This window comes from Gopherus flavomarginatus, chromosome 1 (assembly GCF_025201925.1).
Source record: "Gopherus flavomarginatus isolate rGopFla2 chromosome 1, rGopFla2.mat.asm, whole genome shotgun sequence".
Taxonomy (NCBI): Eukaryota; Metazoa; Chordata; order Testudines; family Testudinidae; genus Gopherus; species Gopherus flavomarginatus.
Window position 1 is genome coordinate 66,156,565 of NC_066617.1, and position 15,371 is coordinate 66,171,935.

Sequence of the window (15,371 nt, forward strand, 5' to 3'; positions counted from 1 at the left end):
CATCCACTCCCAGTCTTTATTCAGGTCTAATCTGATAGTGTCCAGTTTGCAAATTAATTCCAGTTCTACAGTTTCTGTTGGAGTCGGTTTTTGAAGTTTTTTTTTGTTGAATTGCCATTTTTAAGTCTGTTGTTGAGCGTCAAGGGAGATTGAAGTGTTCTCCGGCTGGTTTTTGGATGTTATAATTCCTGATGTCAGATTTGTGTCCATTTATTCTTTTGCATAGAAACTGTCTGGTTTGGCCAATGTTCATGGCAGAGGGGCATTGCTGGCACATGAGGGCATATATCACATTGCAGGTGATCGAGCCCCTGATGGTGTGGCTGATGTGATTAGGTCCTATGATGGTGTCCCTTTGTTAGGGATATATACCTCTACCCCGATATAACGCGACCTGTTATAACACAAATTCAGATATAATGTGGTAAAGCAGTGCTCCGGGGGGGGCAGGGCTGTACGGTCCAGCAGATCAAAGCAAATTCAATATAATGCGGTTTCACCTATAACGCAATAAGATTTTTTGGCTCCCGAGGACAGCGTTATATATGGGTAGAGGTGTACTTATTTAAGAATAAATGGACACAAATCTGACCTCATTGTGTATATATATACCTGCCTACTGTATGTTCCACTCCATGTATCTGATGAAGTGTGTTTTAGCCCACCAAAGCTTATGCCCAAAAAAATTTGTTAGTCTCTAAGGTGCCACAAGGACTCACTGTTTTTGCTGATACAGACTAACATGGCTACTACTCTGAAACCTGTCTCCATAGAAACCTGTTTGTCATTTAAGTTTGCAGAATATTTCCAATTTGTCTATATGCTGTTATAACACTTTATAAATTGAAAATCACTCTTGAAATCTTCTTCTTTAAATAAGAATTAAGTAACAAACTGTTTTGCCCTTTTGTGTGATGCAGTCTCAAAGGTTTAAAAAATTAGGTGTTCTCTGTTCATGCTGGAGAACTCAAATTAGCTTTTATCTTTAATACTAAAAATCTAATTTACTGTAATCTATTGTAGATGCAGAGAATGTGGAACGTGTGTTGTTCACTATCATCCAAGGAGCAGTGGACTATCCAGATCCTATTGCACAGAAAACATGTTTTATTATTCTTTCTAAACTGGTGGAGCTTTGGGGTAAGTTTGCGTTCGTATTCTGACAGCTTTATGATCAGTAATTGTTGGAAAGACAAAATCTGAATATTGCTTCTTTTTTTTTTTCCTCCTCCCCGCAGGGGGCAAAGATGGACCAGTAGGTTTTGCAGACTTTGTATACAAGCACATTGTCCCTGCATGTTTCTTAGCACCTTTAAAACAAACTTTTGACTTGGCAGATGCACAGACAGTATTGGTACGTACTATGAAATATTTATTTTAACATACGCATGAAAACTTTTAGAAGTTGAAATATGCATACAACAAAGAATTGGTTTGACTGATAAAACAAAAGCTTTCATTTATGTAAAACAATTATGTTGGTCATTCTTTTGAGGGTACCTAATTCTGCAGGTCCTCCTGCACTTAGAACTCAAGTTGATTTCAGTGAAAGATCTGCATGCAAATGACTGCAGACAGAGTCTCTAACATCAATGTATGGCAGGGGTGGCCAACCTGAGCCTGAGAAGCAGCCAGGATTTACCAGTGTACGTTGCCAAAGAGCCACAGTAATACAACAGCAGCCCCCCATCAATTCCGTGCACCCCCATGCTCCCAGCACCTCTCAGTCACCGGCAGACCCGCTGATCAGTGCCTTCCCCTCGCTCCCTTCACCTCCCAGCACAGCTGATCGTGGTGTGCAGGAGGCTGTAGGGGGAAGGAATGAGGGCATGGCAGGCTATGGGGATGGAGTTAGGGGCAGGGCCTGTGGCAGAGCTCCAGCACCAGAGTCGGTGCCTGTACGAGGAGCCGCATATTAACTTCTGAAGAGCCGCATGTGGCTCCGGAGCCACAGGTTGGCCACCCCGATGTATGGTATTAACAAAAGTTAACATTCAATACTAGTTACTGACAAGAGTGTGTTTGGGTTGAAATCTTAAGGTTTTCTTGTGATTTTCCCCCTCCCCGCTCTTTGCAGGCTTTATCAGAATGTGCAGTGACATTAAAAACAATTCATCTCAAAAGGGTAAGGCTTGTAAAACTCTGTGTAAAACTAAATGCATCTCTTTAAAGGTGTTTCTTGGAATTAAATTCATCTCCAGAAGCTAGTAAGTGTCTTTATGTAGAGAGAAGAATAAGATTAATTCCAGGGGAGTTAACAGAAATCACTGACTGGAATGGATGTTGTGTTTAACTGCAGAAATTTTGTTCCTCTTTATGTTGTTGTTATAAAACCTCTAAAGTTGTCACAAAATAGCTGAGTTTGTATGTTCAAAAATTATTATTTAAATAGATTTTAATCCAGTGGTGGTGAATTACTGTTATTCAGTAAAATAATTACACCAAGTGTGAGGGATCTGTGGTTTTGAAAGTGTTATATTCTTTGGAAGATCTCTTCACTTAAAGTAGCCTCATACTGTAAAGTCACTAAAAATGGCATGTTCTTCTTTCAGTGTTTGCGCATGTCCATTCCATGTTAGTTGTGCTCATGTTGTGTGCATCATCGCCAGAGATTTTTCCCTCAGCGGTATCTGTTGGGCCAACTCTAGTGTCCTCTGGTGCTATGTGCATATGCACCAGTATAAGGGGCACTGCTGGCCCCACACCCTCTCAGTTCCTTCTTACCACCTGTGACAGTCGATGGAACAGCTCCTCTTGCTTCAGCAAGGCGTTATTCAGTGGGTTTATTAGTCCGTTTAGTAGTAGCGTAAATAGAGTAAATAGTATTAGTGCAGATAGTTAGTCCCCCTCTCTTAGCATAAAGGGGCTCTCTTCGCTGCTGGGGCTGGGCATGTGCCTTCTGCGGCAAGCCTATGCTGGTGAGTGACCCGCACTCCCGTTGTCTGAAGTATCTGCGAGAGGCTCACACAGACTTCACATCTCATACAAAGAAAGGCTAGACTGAGAGCTAGTCTTCCGAACACCTCAGCTTTGGTGCAAAGAGCCCCTCTGGCACTGCATGTTTCTCCGCACCATTCTCCATCTCCAGTGCTGAGGAAGAAGCATAAGACACAGCAGTCCAAGAGAGGATGCCTCCCCAGTGCTGAGCAAGGACAAATGGGGACGGCAGCGGAGTGTGACGCGCGTCAGGCCGCTCCTCTGCCTCTAGTGGCACTGTCAACTCCATGCCACTTGCAGGGGTCTGATGTGGGACCTCCTGCCGACACCAAGAAGTCATCACAGCGCCAACCACCTGAAGACCTTTGCAGTCCCTGATGACTTACTATCACTCCCAGTACCCCTGACCCCGATTGCACAACCACCAGATCTGATGAGCATGACTAGCAGAAGGGAGGATGGGGCTCCGAGCTTGTACTTGGCACTGGGGCCCTCTATCATCTATGAGGTCTGGCACTGGTCCTCCGCACCGACAGGAGGATGCTTCTTCGGAGTCAGAGGTGAAGTCCTACACCCAGTCTAAGCCTCCATCGCTGGACCCCCATGTGGACCCCCACATTGGTACCTGGCCTGGAGGACAGTGGCCAGTGCAGGTCCAGTGGCTGTTCTGAAATCTGTGGGGATTTCTCCTGTACTGGGACTGCCATCTTATTGGTCCTACTCAGTTGCATCTGAGAGGAAGGCCCATGTATTGCTCCGCTGGGCACCTGACCCCAGCTCCAGTACCAGCATGCAAGATTTGGGCCCAGGGGACATAATCGGGGCAGAAGAAGAGGAGGAAACTTCCCCCTCTGGCTCAGACCTCTTCCTTCTCCCCAGATGAGGGAGGAGCTGAGCAGCTCGCTGCTGCAAGATGACTTTAGAGCCCATCAGGAGCTTCTAAAGAGGATAGCTACTAACTTAGGGCTAGAGGTCAAGGTTCTGAAGAAATCTTCACATAGCCTTATTGATATTTTGGCTGCAGCAGCCCCATCTAAAGTGGCCCTACCCATTAATGAGGCTGCTGTGGGTCCAGTCAGAGCCCTATGGCAGACCCCATCTTCTCTCCCTCCCACCTCCAAACAGGGTAGAGAAGAAATGCTATGTACCAACAAAGGGATATAAATACTTATATTCTCACCCCTCTCCCAGGTCCCTAGTGGTTTCAGGCCAATGAGAGGGACAGACAAGACCAGACAAGTGCTACCCCCAAGCAGAAGGACTCAAAAAAGCTACACCTGTTGAATATTTTTTTTCTGACAAACTGGCGGGTTACAGCTTTATATTTCTAACTAACAAGCCCAGCTTGGGAGGTACGATTACAATATGTGGGACACTGTATGGTGACGTTTAAAGACTCCAGGCAAGAATTTTCCACCCTCTTAGAGGAAGGAAATAATGTAGCCAGAGCCTCACTCCAGCTGTGCCTGGTTGCAGCCAATGGGGCAACCAGAATGATGGCTTCCACAGGGGTCATGGGAGTAGTGCTCATGGCTTCAATTCTCAGGGCTCCTTTTGGCAGTTCAACAACTGATCGAAAACCTCCCATTCGAGGGTACTTCTCTTCTCTCAGAGCAAACAGACACAAGCTCCATCGTCTGAAGGACTCCAGGGCTACCCTCAGATCCCTGTTCAGAGCAAGTCCGCCAGGTCTTGCTTAGTAGTAGGGAGCCATCTACTAGAGCTACTTACCTGGCCAAGTGGAAACATTTCTCAGTATGGTCTTCCCAGTGAGGTCTTTCTCCAACTCTGTCTTCCCTTCAGTCTGTACTGGAATACCTACTCCATCTGAAACAACAAGGTCTGGCCCTCGCATATATCCAGGTACACCTAGCAGCGATCTGAGCCTTCCACCCTCTGGTGAGCTGCAAGTTAGTCTTGTCAAATGAGATGTCCATTCGCTTTCTTAAAGGCTTATAAAGGCTTTACCCTCAAATTTGCGAGCCAATGTGGGATTTAAACCTGGTCCTTTCAAGACTCACAAGCCCTCCCTTTGAGCTGCTAGCATTGTACCCTCAGCCATGGGTGGTGAGTGGAGCCCCCCTTTTGGGGAGGCTAGCCCTGGTTCCACCCCTTGCTCCCTCTCCCCTCAGCCGGAGGAGCACCGAGCTACCCAGAGCCCTGAGACACTCTCTCACCCTCCCACCCAGAGGAGCCCTCAGACATATCCTGCAGCTGGAGCCCCAAGACACACACGAGACCCACCCCGCCTCAGCTGCAGGAGCCTCCAAGCCAGCAGAAGCCCTGAGACCCGTGCCGCCCCCCCTCCCCCATACACACACCTGCCCAGAGGAGCCCTCAGCTGGCCAAAGCCCTGAGCTCCCATGCCCAGAGTCCCAGGCCAGCTGCAGCTGCACTATGCCATGCCTTCCCTCTCTAGACCCCAAGCCGCCCGCAGAAAAGCATGTGTCATGGTATAATTCCCCGCTCTGAACCTTAGCATCCAAAAGATAGGGTACCAGCACGAATTCCTCTAAGCCCAATTACCAGCTTAGTACTTGTAGCGCTGCCACCAACCAGGAATTCCAGTGCTTGGTATACTCTGATCCCCCCAAAACCTTGCCCGGGGACCCCCAAGATCCAGTCCCTCTGGATCTTAACACAAGGAAAGTAAACCCTTTCCCTCACCGTTGCCTCTCCAGGCTTCCCCTCCCTGGGTTACCCTGGAAGATCACTGTGATTCAAACTCCTTGAATCTTAAAACAGAGAGGAAAATTCACCTTCCCCCCTCCTTCTCTCTCCCCCTCCCAGACTCTCACTGAGAGAGAGAGTAATCCTAACACAGAAAAAAATTAACCTTTCTCCCCACCAGTTCCCTGGTGAATCCAGACCCCGTCCTCTGGGGTCTCCCCAGAATAAAAAAAAAAAATTAAGTTCTTAAACAAGAAAAGCTTTTAATTAAAGAGGGAAAAAACAGTAAAAATTATTTTTGTAAATTTAAAATGGAATAGGTACAGGGTCTTTCAGCTATAGACACTGGGAATGCCCTCCCAGCCTAAGTATACAAGTACAAATTAAAATCCTTTCAGCAAAATACAAATTTGAACTCCTTCCAGTCAAATACACATTTGCAAATAAAGAAAACAAACATAAGCCTAACTCGCTTTATCTACCTAGTACTTACTATTCTGGACATTATAAGAGACTGTATCAGAGAGATTGGAGAGAAACCTGGTTGCATGTCTGGTCACTCTCAGAACCCAGAGAGAACAACCACCAAACACTAACAGCACACACACAAACTGCCCTCCCTCAAGATTTGAAAGTATCCTGTCCCCTGATTGGTCCTCTGGTCAGGTGACAGCCGGGCTCACTGATCTTGTTAACCCTTTACAGGCAAGAGAGACATGAAGTACTCCTGTTCTATTAACTCTTAACTATCTGTTTATGACAGCATGCGTCTCTCTTCTCTGGAAGAAGCTTTTGCTATGCCCCATGCAGGTTCCGGGGCGGCTGAGGAGGCAGTAGCACATACCGCTGCCTCAACCGTCTGGAACCTGCATGGGGCATAATAAATCAAAAACTTCCCCCAAAACCCCCCCAACTGGGGGTCTGGCGGCTGCAGTTCAGCCTCCCCGTACCTGTTATACTCACTGCCCATGCCTTCTGCTGTTTCTCTCCTGGAAGGTCGCCTTCCTGATAATGATTATCTCAGCCAGAAAGGTCTTGGAAATCAGGGCCCTTACATCAGAACCACCATACACAGTGTTCTTTAAGACAAGGTTCAACTGTGCCCCCACCTGGCCTTTCTTCCAAAGGTGGTTCCATAGTAACTAGGCCATTTTCCTGCCAGTTTTCTTCCCAAAACTGCACAAGAATTCAGAAGAGCAGCTGCTTTACTCATTGGACATTAGACATACAGTAGCCTTTTATACTGAGAGGATCAAGCTGTTCCGTAGATTTGCACAACTCTTTGTGCCAATAGCAAAAGGAGGAAGAGATAGCTCAGTAGTTTGAGCATTGGCCTGCTAAACCTAGGGTTGTGAGTTCAGTCCTTGAGGGGGCCATTTAGGGATTTGGGGATTGGTCCTGCTTTGAGCAGGGGGTTGGACTAGATGATCTCCTGAGGTCCCTTCCAACCCTAATAATCTATGATTCTATGAGATGCCTACCGATCTCAGCCCAGAGAATCTCATCCTGGATAATCTCCAGTATTAGGGCATACTACAAGCAGGCAGGCAGCCCACTTCCTGCTATCTTGACAACTCATTCGATGAGAGCCCAGGCCTCATCAGCAGCATTTCTGATCCAGGTCCTGATCCAAGATATCTGCAGGGCTGCAACCTAGTTGTCAGTGCATACCTTCTCCGTTCACTACACCATCACCCAGCAGGCTCGAGATGATGCCAGGTTTGGGAGAGCAGCACTGCAATCCGCATCTCCATGAATTCTGAGCCCACCTCCTTGTACCGCTTGTGAGTCACCTAACGTGGAATGGATATGACCAAGCACTCGAAGAAATAATGGTTACTATCCTTTCCGTAAGTAGTGGTGTTGTGTTTGTGTCCATTCCATGGCCCGCTCTCTTACCCTTTAGTTGGAGTTAGCCAGCAAGAAGGAAGTTAGAGGGGTGTGGGGCCAGCTGTGCCCCCTTATACTGATGCATAAGCGCGTGGCACCAGAGGGTGCTAGAGTCAGCCCAACAGATATTGAGTGAAAAATGTTTGGCAACAGTGCATGCAGCACGTGCACACCTAATGTGGAATGGACATGAGCAACACATCTTTATGAGCAACAGTTATGGAAAGGTTAGTAACTTTTTTTTTCTTGACAGATTTATGTATTCGGTGTCAGATACGCAGGTTTTAGTGACTAAAATAAGCTTCTGCTATTTGTTACTTTTGTTCACGATGCTGCAAAGCCAACATAGATATGTGAGAATTATCTGGATTCTATTTCTTATACCTCACAAACAAAATTGTGTACTAAGTTCCAGCTATGGGGCTAATAACTGGTGCTTGTACAAACCCATTTGATTCTTTTTGCCTCTTCTAGATGGCAGATTGAATTCTTGTTCTTGAACATAGGGAGGTACCTGATAAACACTGAAAAAATATCCTAGTGAATTGGAGGCACCTTTTTCAGTAAATGGCCACTAAATCCCTGGTAATATTACGTTTATATGCTATTTGCCCTAATAAAACATCATAAATTTAGATGGTTATTACAAAGATGACTACTAGCCATCAGTCTCTAGGAGTACATCCGGGTGCTGAATTTCTCAGTCATTCTGAAACCAATAAGTTTTGTCATTTAGTGAGAGCAGTAACTTAAGGTGGAGCTAGAGTGTGGTAAATGTGTTGGCATATATTTCCTCTTAATGCTGCACACTTCTGAGTTGTGAAGTATGACAAAACGGAGGCCCTAAGGTCCATCTAGTTAAATTGGCTAGCATAACATTTGACTTTCATTACTCTTGCAGTTTTAGTTCAGCCAGGTTTCTTTTTAAAAGCATATGTTTTATTCTATGCAACAAATAAAAGTAAAATATAATAGGGTTCTTAACTTTGTAACTAATGCTGAAATGTGGAGAAATCTTTTACTTTACAATAACTTATAATTAAGGGTAAGATTTTGTCATGGTTCTTTTTAATAAAAGTAATGGACAGGTCGCAGGCAATAAATAAAAATTCACGGAGCCGTGACCTGTCGTGATTTTTATTAAAATTAACGGGGGAAGAGAGGGCTGGGGGAGGGCGGGGGAAGGAATGACAGGTGGGAGCCCTATGGGATACGGCAGCCCCATTCCCACCACTGTGGGTCAAGGGAGCACAGCCCGGGCTCTGGCACTGGCAAAAGGAGTTGGGGGGACGTGTGGCCCTGGCTGCAGCTGGAAGGGGGTGGGCTGCAGCCTTGGTTTTGGTCCCGCCACTGACAGCTGAAGTCAAGGAAGTCCGGTATAGTCTCAGAATCTGGGTTCTCAATGACTAAATTGTATCCTTACTTAAACACTTGCTACTTGGAGTACTACTGTTGTTCTGATACCTTCTCCATGAAGGGCCAGAACTAACTAACTCTTCTTAAAATTACCTTATATACCCTAAAACATATCCCTAATGGCTTTTATTGTTAATTTGTAAGGCTACATTTGTCCAAGCAAAACTGTGGTTTGATATCTTTTCCAGGGCCCTGAATGCATTCATTATCTTCAGCAAGAATATCTGCCTTCACTGCAGGTAGCTCCTGAAATAATCCAGGTAGGAACCTTTTCTAGTTGGTATTTCAAATATTTAAAAGTGAAAACTGAAGACAATACCAAAAGTTGTGTTGGTAAGCTTAATTTCTCCTGTTGCATTTAACTAAAACACACAATTGCTATGCAGTACTAAAACATGACAAAAACAATAACATTATTAAAATTAAGGATGTAAATATTGGTTAAAGTTAAACGAGTAAAATTGTATCATTTAATTGGTTAACCATTAACCGAGGTAGTTCCGTGGGGCCTGGTACAGCATGGCTGGGGTTAACAACTTAACCGGTAAGCCTAATGCTTACTGTTTAACCTTTTACATCCCTAATTAAAATACAGCATACAGGAAACCATTCATAAGTTGGCAGTACAAATACTAACTCAGTGCTGTTAAACTCAGTGATTTAAAGCCTTATCTCAGAAAATGGCTGTCATTAGATCCTCAGGCCAGTGTAAAAGATTAATTGTAGTCATGCAGCCAGCTTTCCAAAAGAAACTGAGTGGAAACTTATTTAGATGGAGAACTGAAGCAAAAGATATGTCTGAAACCAATAATCATGTATTTTGATACCTGCAAAGTGTTAACATTTGTTTTTGTGAAGATATTTGCCTAGAAATCAGCAACAGAAAAAATATTTTGGCCCCTTTAGAGTTGCCCAGGTGTCATCTTAGTATGCTTTGTCTAATTCTGCCCTCAGAGATACTGATGTATACTTAGGGAGCACAAGTACTTCTAAGTATTATTTTTGTTGAGTATTTGTGAACGTTTCCACAGTCCAAATCTCTGGAGTAAAAACTATATAGCTATAGATCTTATTACAAGTGTTAGTCCAGTTTAAGTGACTACCATATTGGTAGTAAAAATAAACATTTCGTAGCTATCATTTCTTTTTAGTAAGACTTAAATCTGAGAAATTGAAGTACAAGGAATTTTGATTTTATAAAAATGGGTACAGAAATTTTTTTTTTATATTAAAGATTGCTAACTTTAATGTATGGATTTTCTGTAGTGTTTTTGGTCTTACTAATATACAAGGTTCTTTTACATTACAATCATTCTTGCACTTAAAAATAGACGAGATATAGTGTTTTCAGCAATGAAAGTGGGTTGTTTGTTTTTTTTCAAGCTTGATTGTTTCAACAGTTAATGTGATTCGGGCATTTTAAAAGGTACACTGAATGTTATCTGGGTGAATTAGTTTGATTAGATGTTGAGTGCCAAGTAGAAATAGAGGATTTCAATTCTGATCTGTGAGTCAATTTGGAGGTTGAAGTGGTCAGACCTGCTTCTTTGGAAGATAGTATTTACAGTTGCAGCGTGACTTAAATTGTGAAACTAGTTGACTTAACAGCATAAATAATACTTGTGTGATAATTTATACTAAAGATAAAGGAAGGCTTCTTACATATCCATACGCTACCCTTTGATCCAAGGTTCTAATTGCTTTGTCAGGAATTGTGCCACAGTGAGGGCAGAATGACTCTTTATCTTGAAATACTCATATTAGCAATACTTAACACATGTAGTGCTTTGCATGTGCAAGTACTGTACAAAATTAGGAAGGTAGGTGTTATCCTGATTTAACTTCAAGGAGAACCAGGAGATAACACAACTGCAGTGCCATGAGTCATGTGAAGGCAAGTTTAGAGCCATGGACCTCCTGACTTCAGTTCTCCAATCTATACTTACGTTATCATTCAAAATGTAAAATGGGTTGCTAAAAACTGTAAACATCTGTTCTCCTCTGAAGCATATCTGAGGGGAGCCAAAACCTATGATTCATCCTTACTGGCCAGTAAAATGCATAGTTTACTACTACTTTTAAAGGGGAGGGGAAGCACAGTGGGGAAAATATGAACTTCAGTTCTGTGGCTGAAATGTAAACGTCTGTTACTCATTGCATCTCAAGCACTTGTATTGTTTATCCATCTAGCTACAGTGTATTTCAGTATTAATTCTCATTGCTCATTTACAGGAGTTTTGTCAAGCACTTCAGCAGTCTGATGCTAAAGTTTTTAAAAATTACTTAAAGGTAAGTTTAAATTCAGTGTTTCCTTATTAAAGTGGTACATATTTCACTGAGTTATGGTAGTGATTTGAAAGCAAGTGAGAACATATCTCTGGTGCTCTAACGTAACAAAATGATTCTATATTAAATTATCATTTGATTTCTTTGGTCATATATCCAATGAGATGGTATCCATTTGGCCTATATAATCAAACTGATAACTTGGACAGAAAGGGCATAACTGGCTTGGTTCTAAAATATGTGTGATAATACTTATCTTCATCATAGCTGGTCTATACTGCAAAAAATTTGAGCACCACCACCAATAGATTTTTAGATGGAACCACTTCTGTGTTGAGCTTCAGGGAGACAATCAGTCCCCTCAAATTAATGTGCACATATTAGTGTAAAGACATTAAACCTAACCATACTATGAATATGTATAATCTGTATTTCCTGAAGCTTTAGCAAGGTGTGTATATATACTATTGTTTTGTTTTGTTTTTTTGTTTTAAACAGGTATTCTTTCAAAGAGCAAAGCCCTAAGGAAAATACTGGAATCCTCTGTTCCATAATCAGGAACTCCAGTTATTTATACAAATGCTAACTTTTTGTGCCATTCAAACTGGTTTTGTTTTTAAAGATGTTGCTTTCTGCTTACATCAGTAAATATTTTAGTCTTTGGAAAAATGCAAATGAATATGCACTGCTTCTATGTCTCATTAGATACATGTAAGGTATGTGACAACATGAGAAGTTGCCTGCATGCCTATTCCAACCCTTTTACTTTGTGTAGGATGGCTTCAGTTTATGCTGTAACACAGACAGCAGTAAAATACCTGACTTTTATTTTGAAAATAAAAAAAATATGAAAATCTAAGACCATAGCAGTGGTTATTAAACTGTGTACATTTTTAAAGATACTGAGTAAAAAATGTTTTCATGAGACATTAATTTCATTTGTTCATGTATGGTGACATGAAAAATAAAACAATCAAACTCATTTTTGTAGATAGTCATTTCATTGAAATTGTCTTAATGCTAAAGTGTATATTCTACAAAACACAGATTGGTTTAATAAATTATGATGAAAAATAGGAACTGGTTCTACTTTTTTATAAATAAATTTTATGTAGTGAAAAAGTACAGGTTTCTGACTCATTGTGTTGAATCTTTAGGTATCACAATGTTCTGCAGCTTACTGATTGTATTAGTTTTGAGCAAGAAATAGGAATTCTGTTGGTACTTTGATACAGTGCTATGGTCAGTTAGGATGTTTACTGTCCTATGTGTGGATGAACCAAGCAAAATGTGCATTTATTACAATATATTTCATTTGTACCAATGGCTTGTGCCTCTGTGGTTCCCCACCTGATGCTGTAGTATGCAGGCTACTATCAGAAAATTTGGTGGGGAAAAAGTTATGCAATGAGTCCTAGTTTTCTCCCAGGAATAAATATCTACGTAAGATATTGGAGTCAACATACCCCACAGATAATCAAGAATGAGCAATTTTTTTCTACATTACATAGTACTTTAAAATAAGACTAAAGATTTACAATTCTTATTTAAAAAAATGACAGCCTGTCCTTCAACTGGGCTACAGCAAACCAGCTTACTGGGAGGAGAGAGGCTGCCAAATAACTAATCCTAGGAATGTCCAGCAAGGATCTGAACTTTCTGGCAGTCATTAGCAGATTCACACTTTGGTACAACTGGAACAAATTCCAATACACTTGTGGAAGGAATCAAACTCCCCCCCCCCCCCACAATGATTATCAAATATCTTTTGAACTAATTGTCACACTTCTTGACTAAAAGGATAGTCCTTTGGGACAGAGGGGGTTAAGTCAAATATTATATGGCTGTCTAGAGAGATACCAAGAACAAACTGAGAGACTTCCCTCTTGGTGTGGATTCTTCAGTGATTTAAATTTTCACTGGCTCTAACAGAGTCCGGGCTCGTTTCATTATATTACCTACAATCTAATTATTAGGGCTGTGGATTAATCACAGTTAACTCACACAATTAACTCAAAAAATTAATCACTATTAATCACTGTTTTAATCTCACTGTTAAACAGTAGAATATCAACTGAAATTTATTAAATGTTTTGGATATTTTTCTACATGTTCATATATATTGTAGTCTGTGTTGTAATTGAAATCAAAGTGTATATTCTTATTACAAATACTTGCACTGTAAAAATGATAAAATAAATAGTATTTTTCAATTCCTCATACAAGTACTGTAGTGCAATCTTTGTTGTGAAAGTGCAACTTACAAATGTAGATTTTTTTTTTTGTTTCCTAACTGCATTCAAAACCAAAACAATGTAAAACTTCAGAGCCTACAAGTCCACTCAGTCCTACTTCTTGTTCAGCCAGTTGCAAAGAGAAACAAGTTTGTTTACATTCATGGGAGATAATGCTGCCCTCTTTTTATTTACAATGTCACCAGAAAGTGAGAGGAGGTATTTGCATGGCACTTTTGTAGATGGCATTGCAAGGTATTTATGTGCCAGATATGCTAAATATTCATATGCTCCTTCATGCTTCGGCCATCATTCTAGAGGACATGTTTCCATGCTGATGACACTTATTTAAAAAAAAATGCATTAATTAAATTTTGTGACTGAACTCCTTGGGGGAGAATTGTATGTCCCCTGCTCTGTTTTACTCCCATTTTGCCATAGATTTCATGTTATAGCAGTCTTGGATGATGACCCAGCACATGTTCTTCATTTTAAGAACACTTTCACTGCAGATTTAACAAAAAACACAAATATCAAATTCTAAAGATAACTACAGCACTAGACCCAAGATTTAAGAATCTGAAGTGCCTTCCAAAATCTGAGAGGGACGAGGTATGGAGCATGCTTTCAGACATCTTTAATGAGCAACACTCTGATGCGGAAACTACAGAACCCGAACCACCAAAAAAGAAAATCAATCTTCTGCTGATGGCATCTAACTCAGATAATGAAAATGAACATGCATTAGTCCACACTGCTTTGGATTGTTATCGAGCAGAACACATCATCAGCATGGACACACGTCCTCTCAAATGTGGTTGAAGCATGAAGGGACATATGAATCTTTAGTGCATCTGGCACATAAATATCCTGTGACACCAGCTACCACAGTGCCATGAGAACGCCTGTTCTCACTTTCAGGTGACATAAACAAGAAGCTGGCAGCATTCTCTCCTGCAAATGTAAACAAACTTGTTTGTCTGAGCAATTGGTTGAACAAGAAATAGGACTGAGTGGACTGTAGGCTCTAAAGTTTTACATTGTTTTATTTTTGAATGCAGTTTTTTTTTGTACCTAATTCTACACTTGTAAGTTCAACTTTCATGATAGCGATTGCTCTATAGTACTTGGGTGAATTGAAAAATACTATTTCTTTTGTTTTTTACAGTGCAAATACTTGTAATCAAAAATTAATATAAAGGGAGTCCTGTACACTTTGTATTCTGTATTGTAACTGAAATCAGTATATATGAAAATGTAGAAAACATCTACAGATTTTAAATAAATTGTTTAACAATGTGATTGATCGCGATTAAGTTTTTTTAATTGCTTGACAGCTTTCCTAATTATCTAAGGGCTAGACTGGAAGGTGCAAGATAGCAATTATGACTTAGGCTAGATTTCTTTGTGCTTGCTCCAGGCTGTATTTCATCCTGGACAATAGCTAATTACTACCTTCATGTGCCCCTTCAGCTGTGCTGGCTGGCATGTTTGGGGCAGAGCCCAAGTTCCACCGTCCTCTTGCCCACCTGCTCAGGCAAATGAATAATGGCTTGCTGCACTCACCATTACATGCCTGGATTTCAGGTTTAGTGAGACTTTACTCTTCCCTTCACCCATTGAGGATAAATGGTTTGTATAAGTGGTCATTTGTAAGATTGGTGTTTGTGAAACTGAGGTTCTACTGTAATTCTAACTCTTAAGTGGTACCTGTAATCTTCACTGAGGCAGGAAAAGCATCCTCTGAGTGTTAAACATGTCCAGATACTTCCAAAGAGGGGAGTCCGGGGATGACTATCCTTCCAGACCATGAATGGGCTCTCCAGCCAAAATTCTTGGTTATTGTTTGAGAGATGCTAAATGGGCACTTTCTTGGAGTGTGAGAGCAGTCAACCAGCACAGATTCTAAATCCATGTATGCTGAGGTGTTTTTTCCCC

General features: G+C 41.6%; 1 protein-coding gene across 2 annotated transcripts in view; it reads left to right on the plus strand.

Moving 5' to 3' along the window:
• Positions 1 to 12,322, plus strand: part of XPOT (exportin for tRNA) — a 90,020-nt gene extending 77,698 nt beyond the window's left edge. For both annotated transcript variants that reach the window (XM_050923400.1, XM_050923407.1), the window contains 6 exons: positions 1,024 to 1,140; positions 1,239 to 1,354; positions 2,078 to 2,125; positions 9,102 to 9,173; positions 11,146 to 11,202; positions 11,698 to 12,322. In XM_050923400.1, the coding sequence (XP_050779357.1) occupies positions 1,024 to 1,140; positions 1,239 to 1,354; positions 2,078 to 2,125; positions 9,102 to 9,173; positions 11,146 to 11,202; positions 11,698 to 11,724 (437 nt within the window). In that variant the 3' untranslated portion in view covers positions 11,725 to 12,322. The remainder of the gene's footprint in view (positions 1 to 1,023; positions 1,141 to 1,238; positions 1,355 to 2,077; positions 2,126 to 9,101; positions 9,174 to 11,145; positions 11,203 to 11,697) is intronic.
• The last annotated feature ends 3,049 nt before the right edge of the window (positions 12,323 to 15,371 follow it).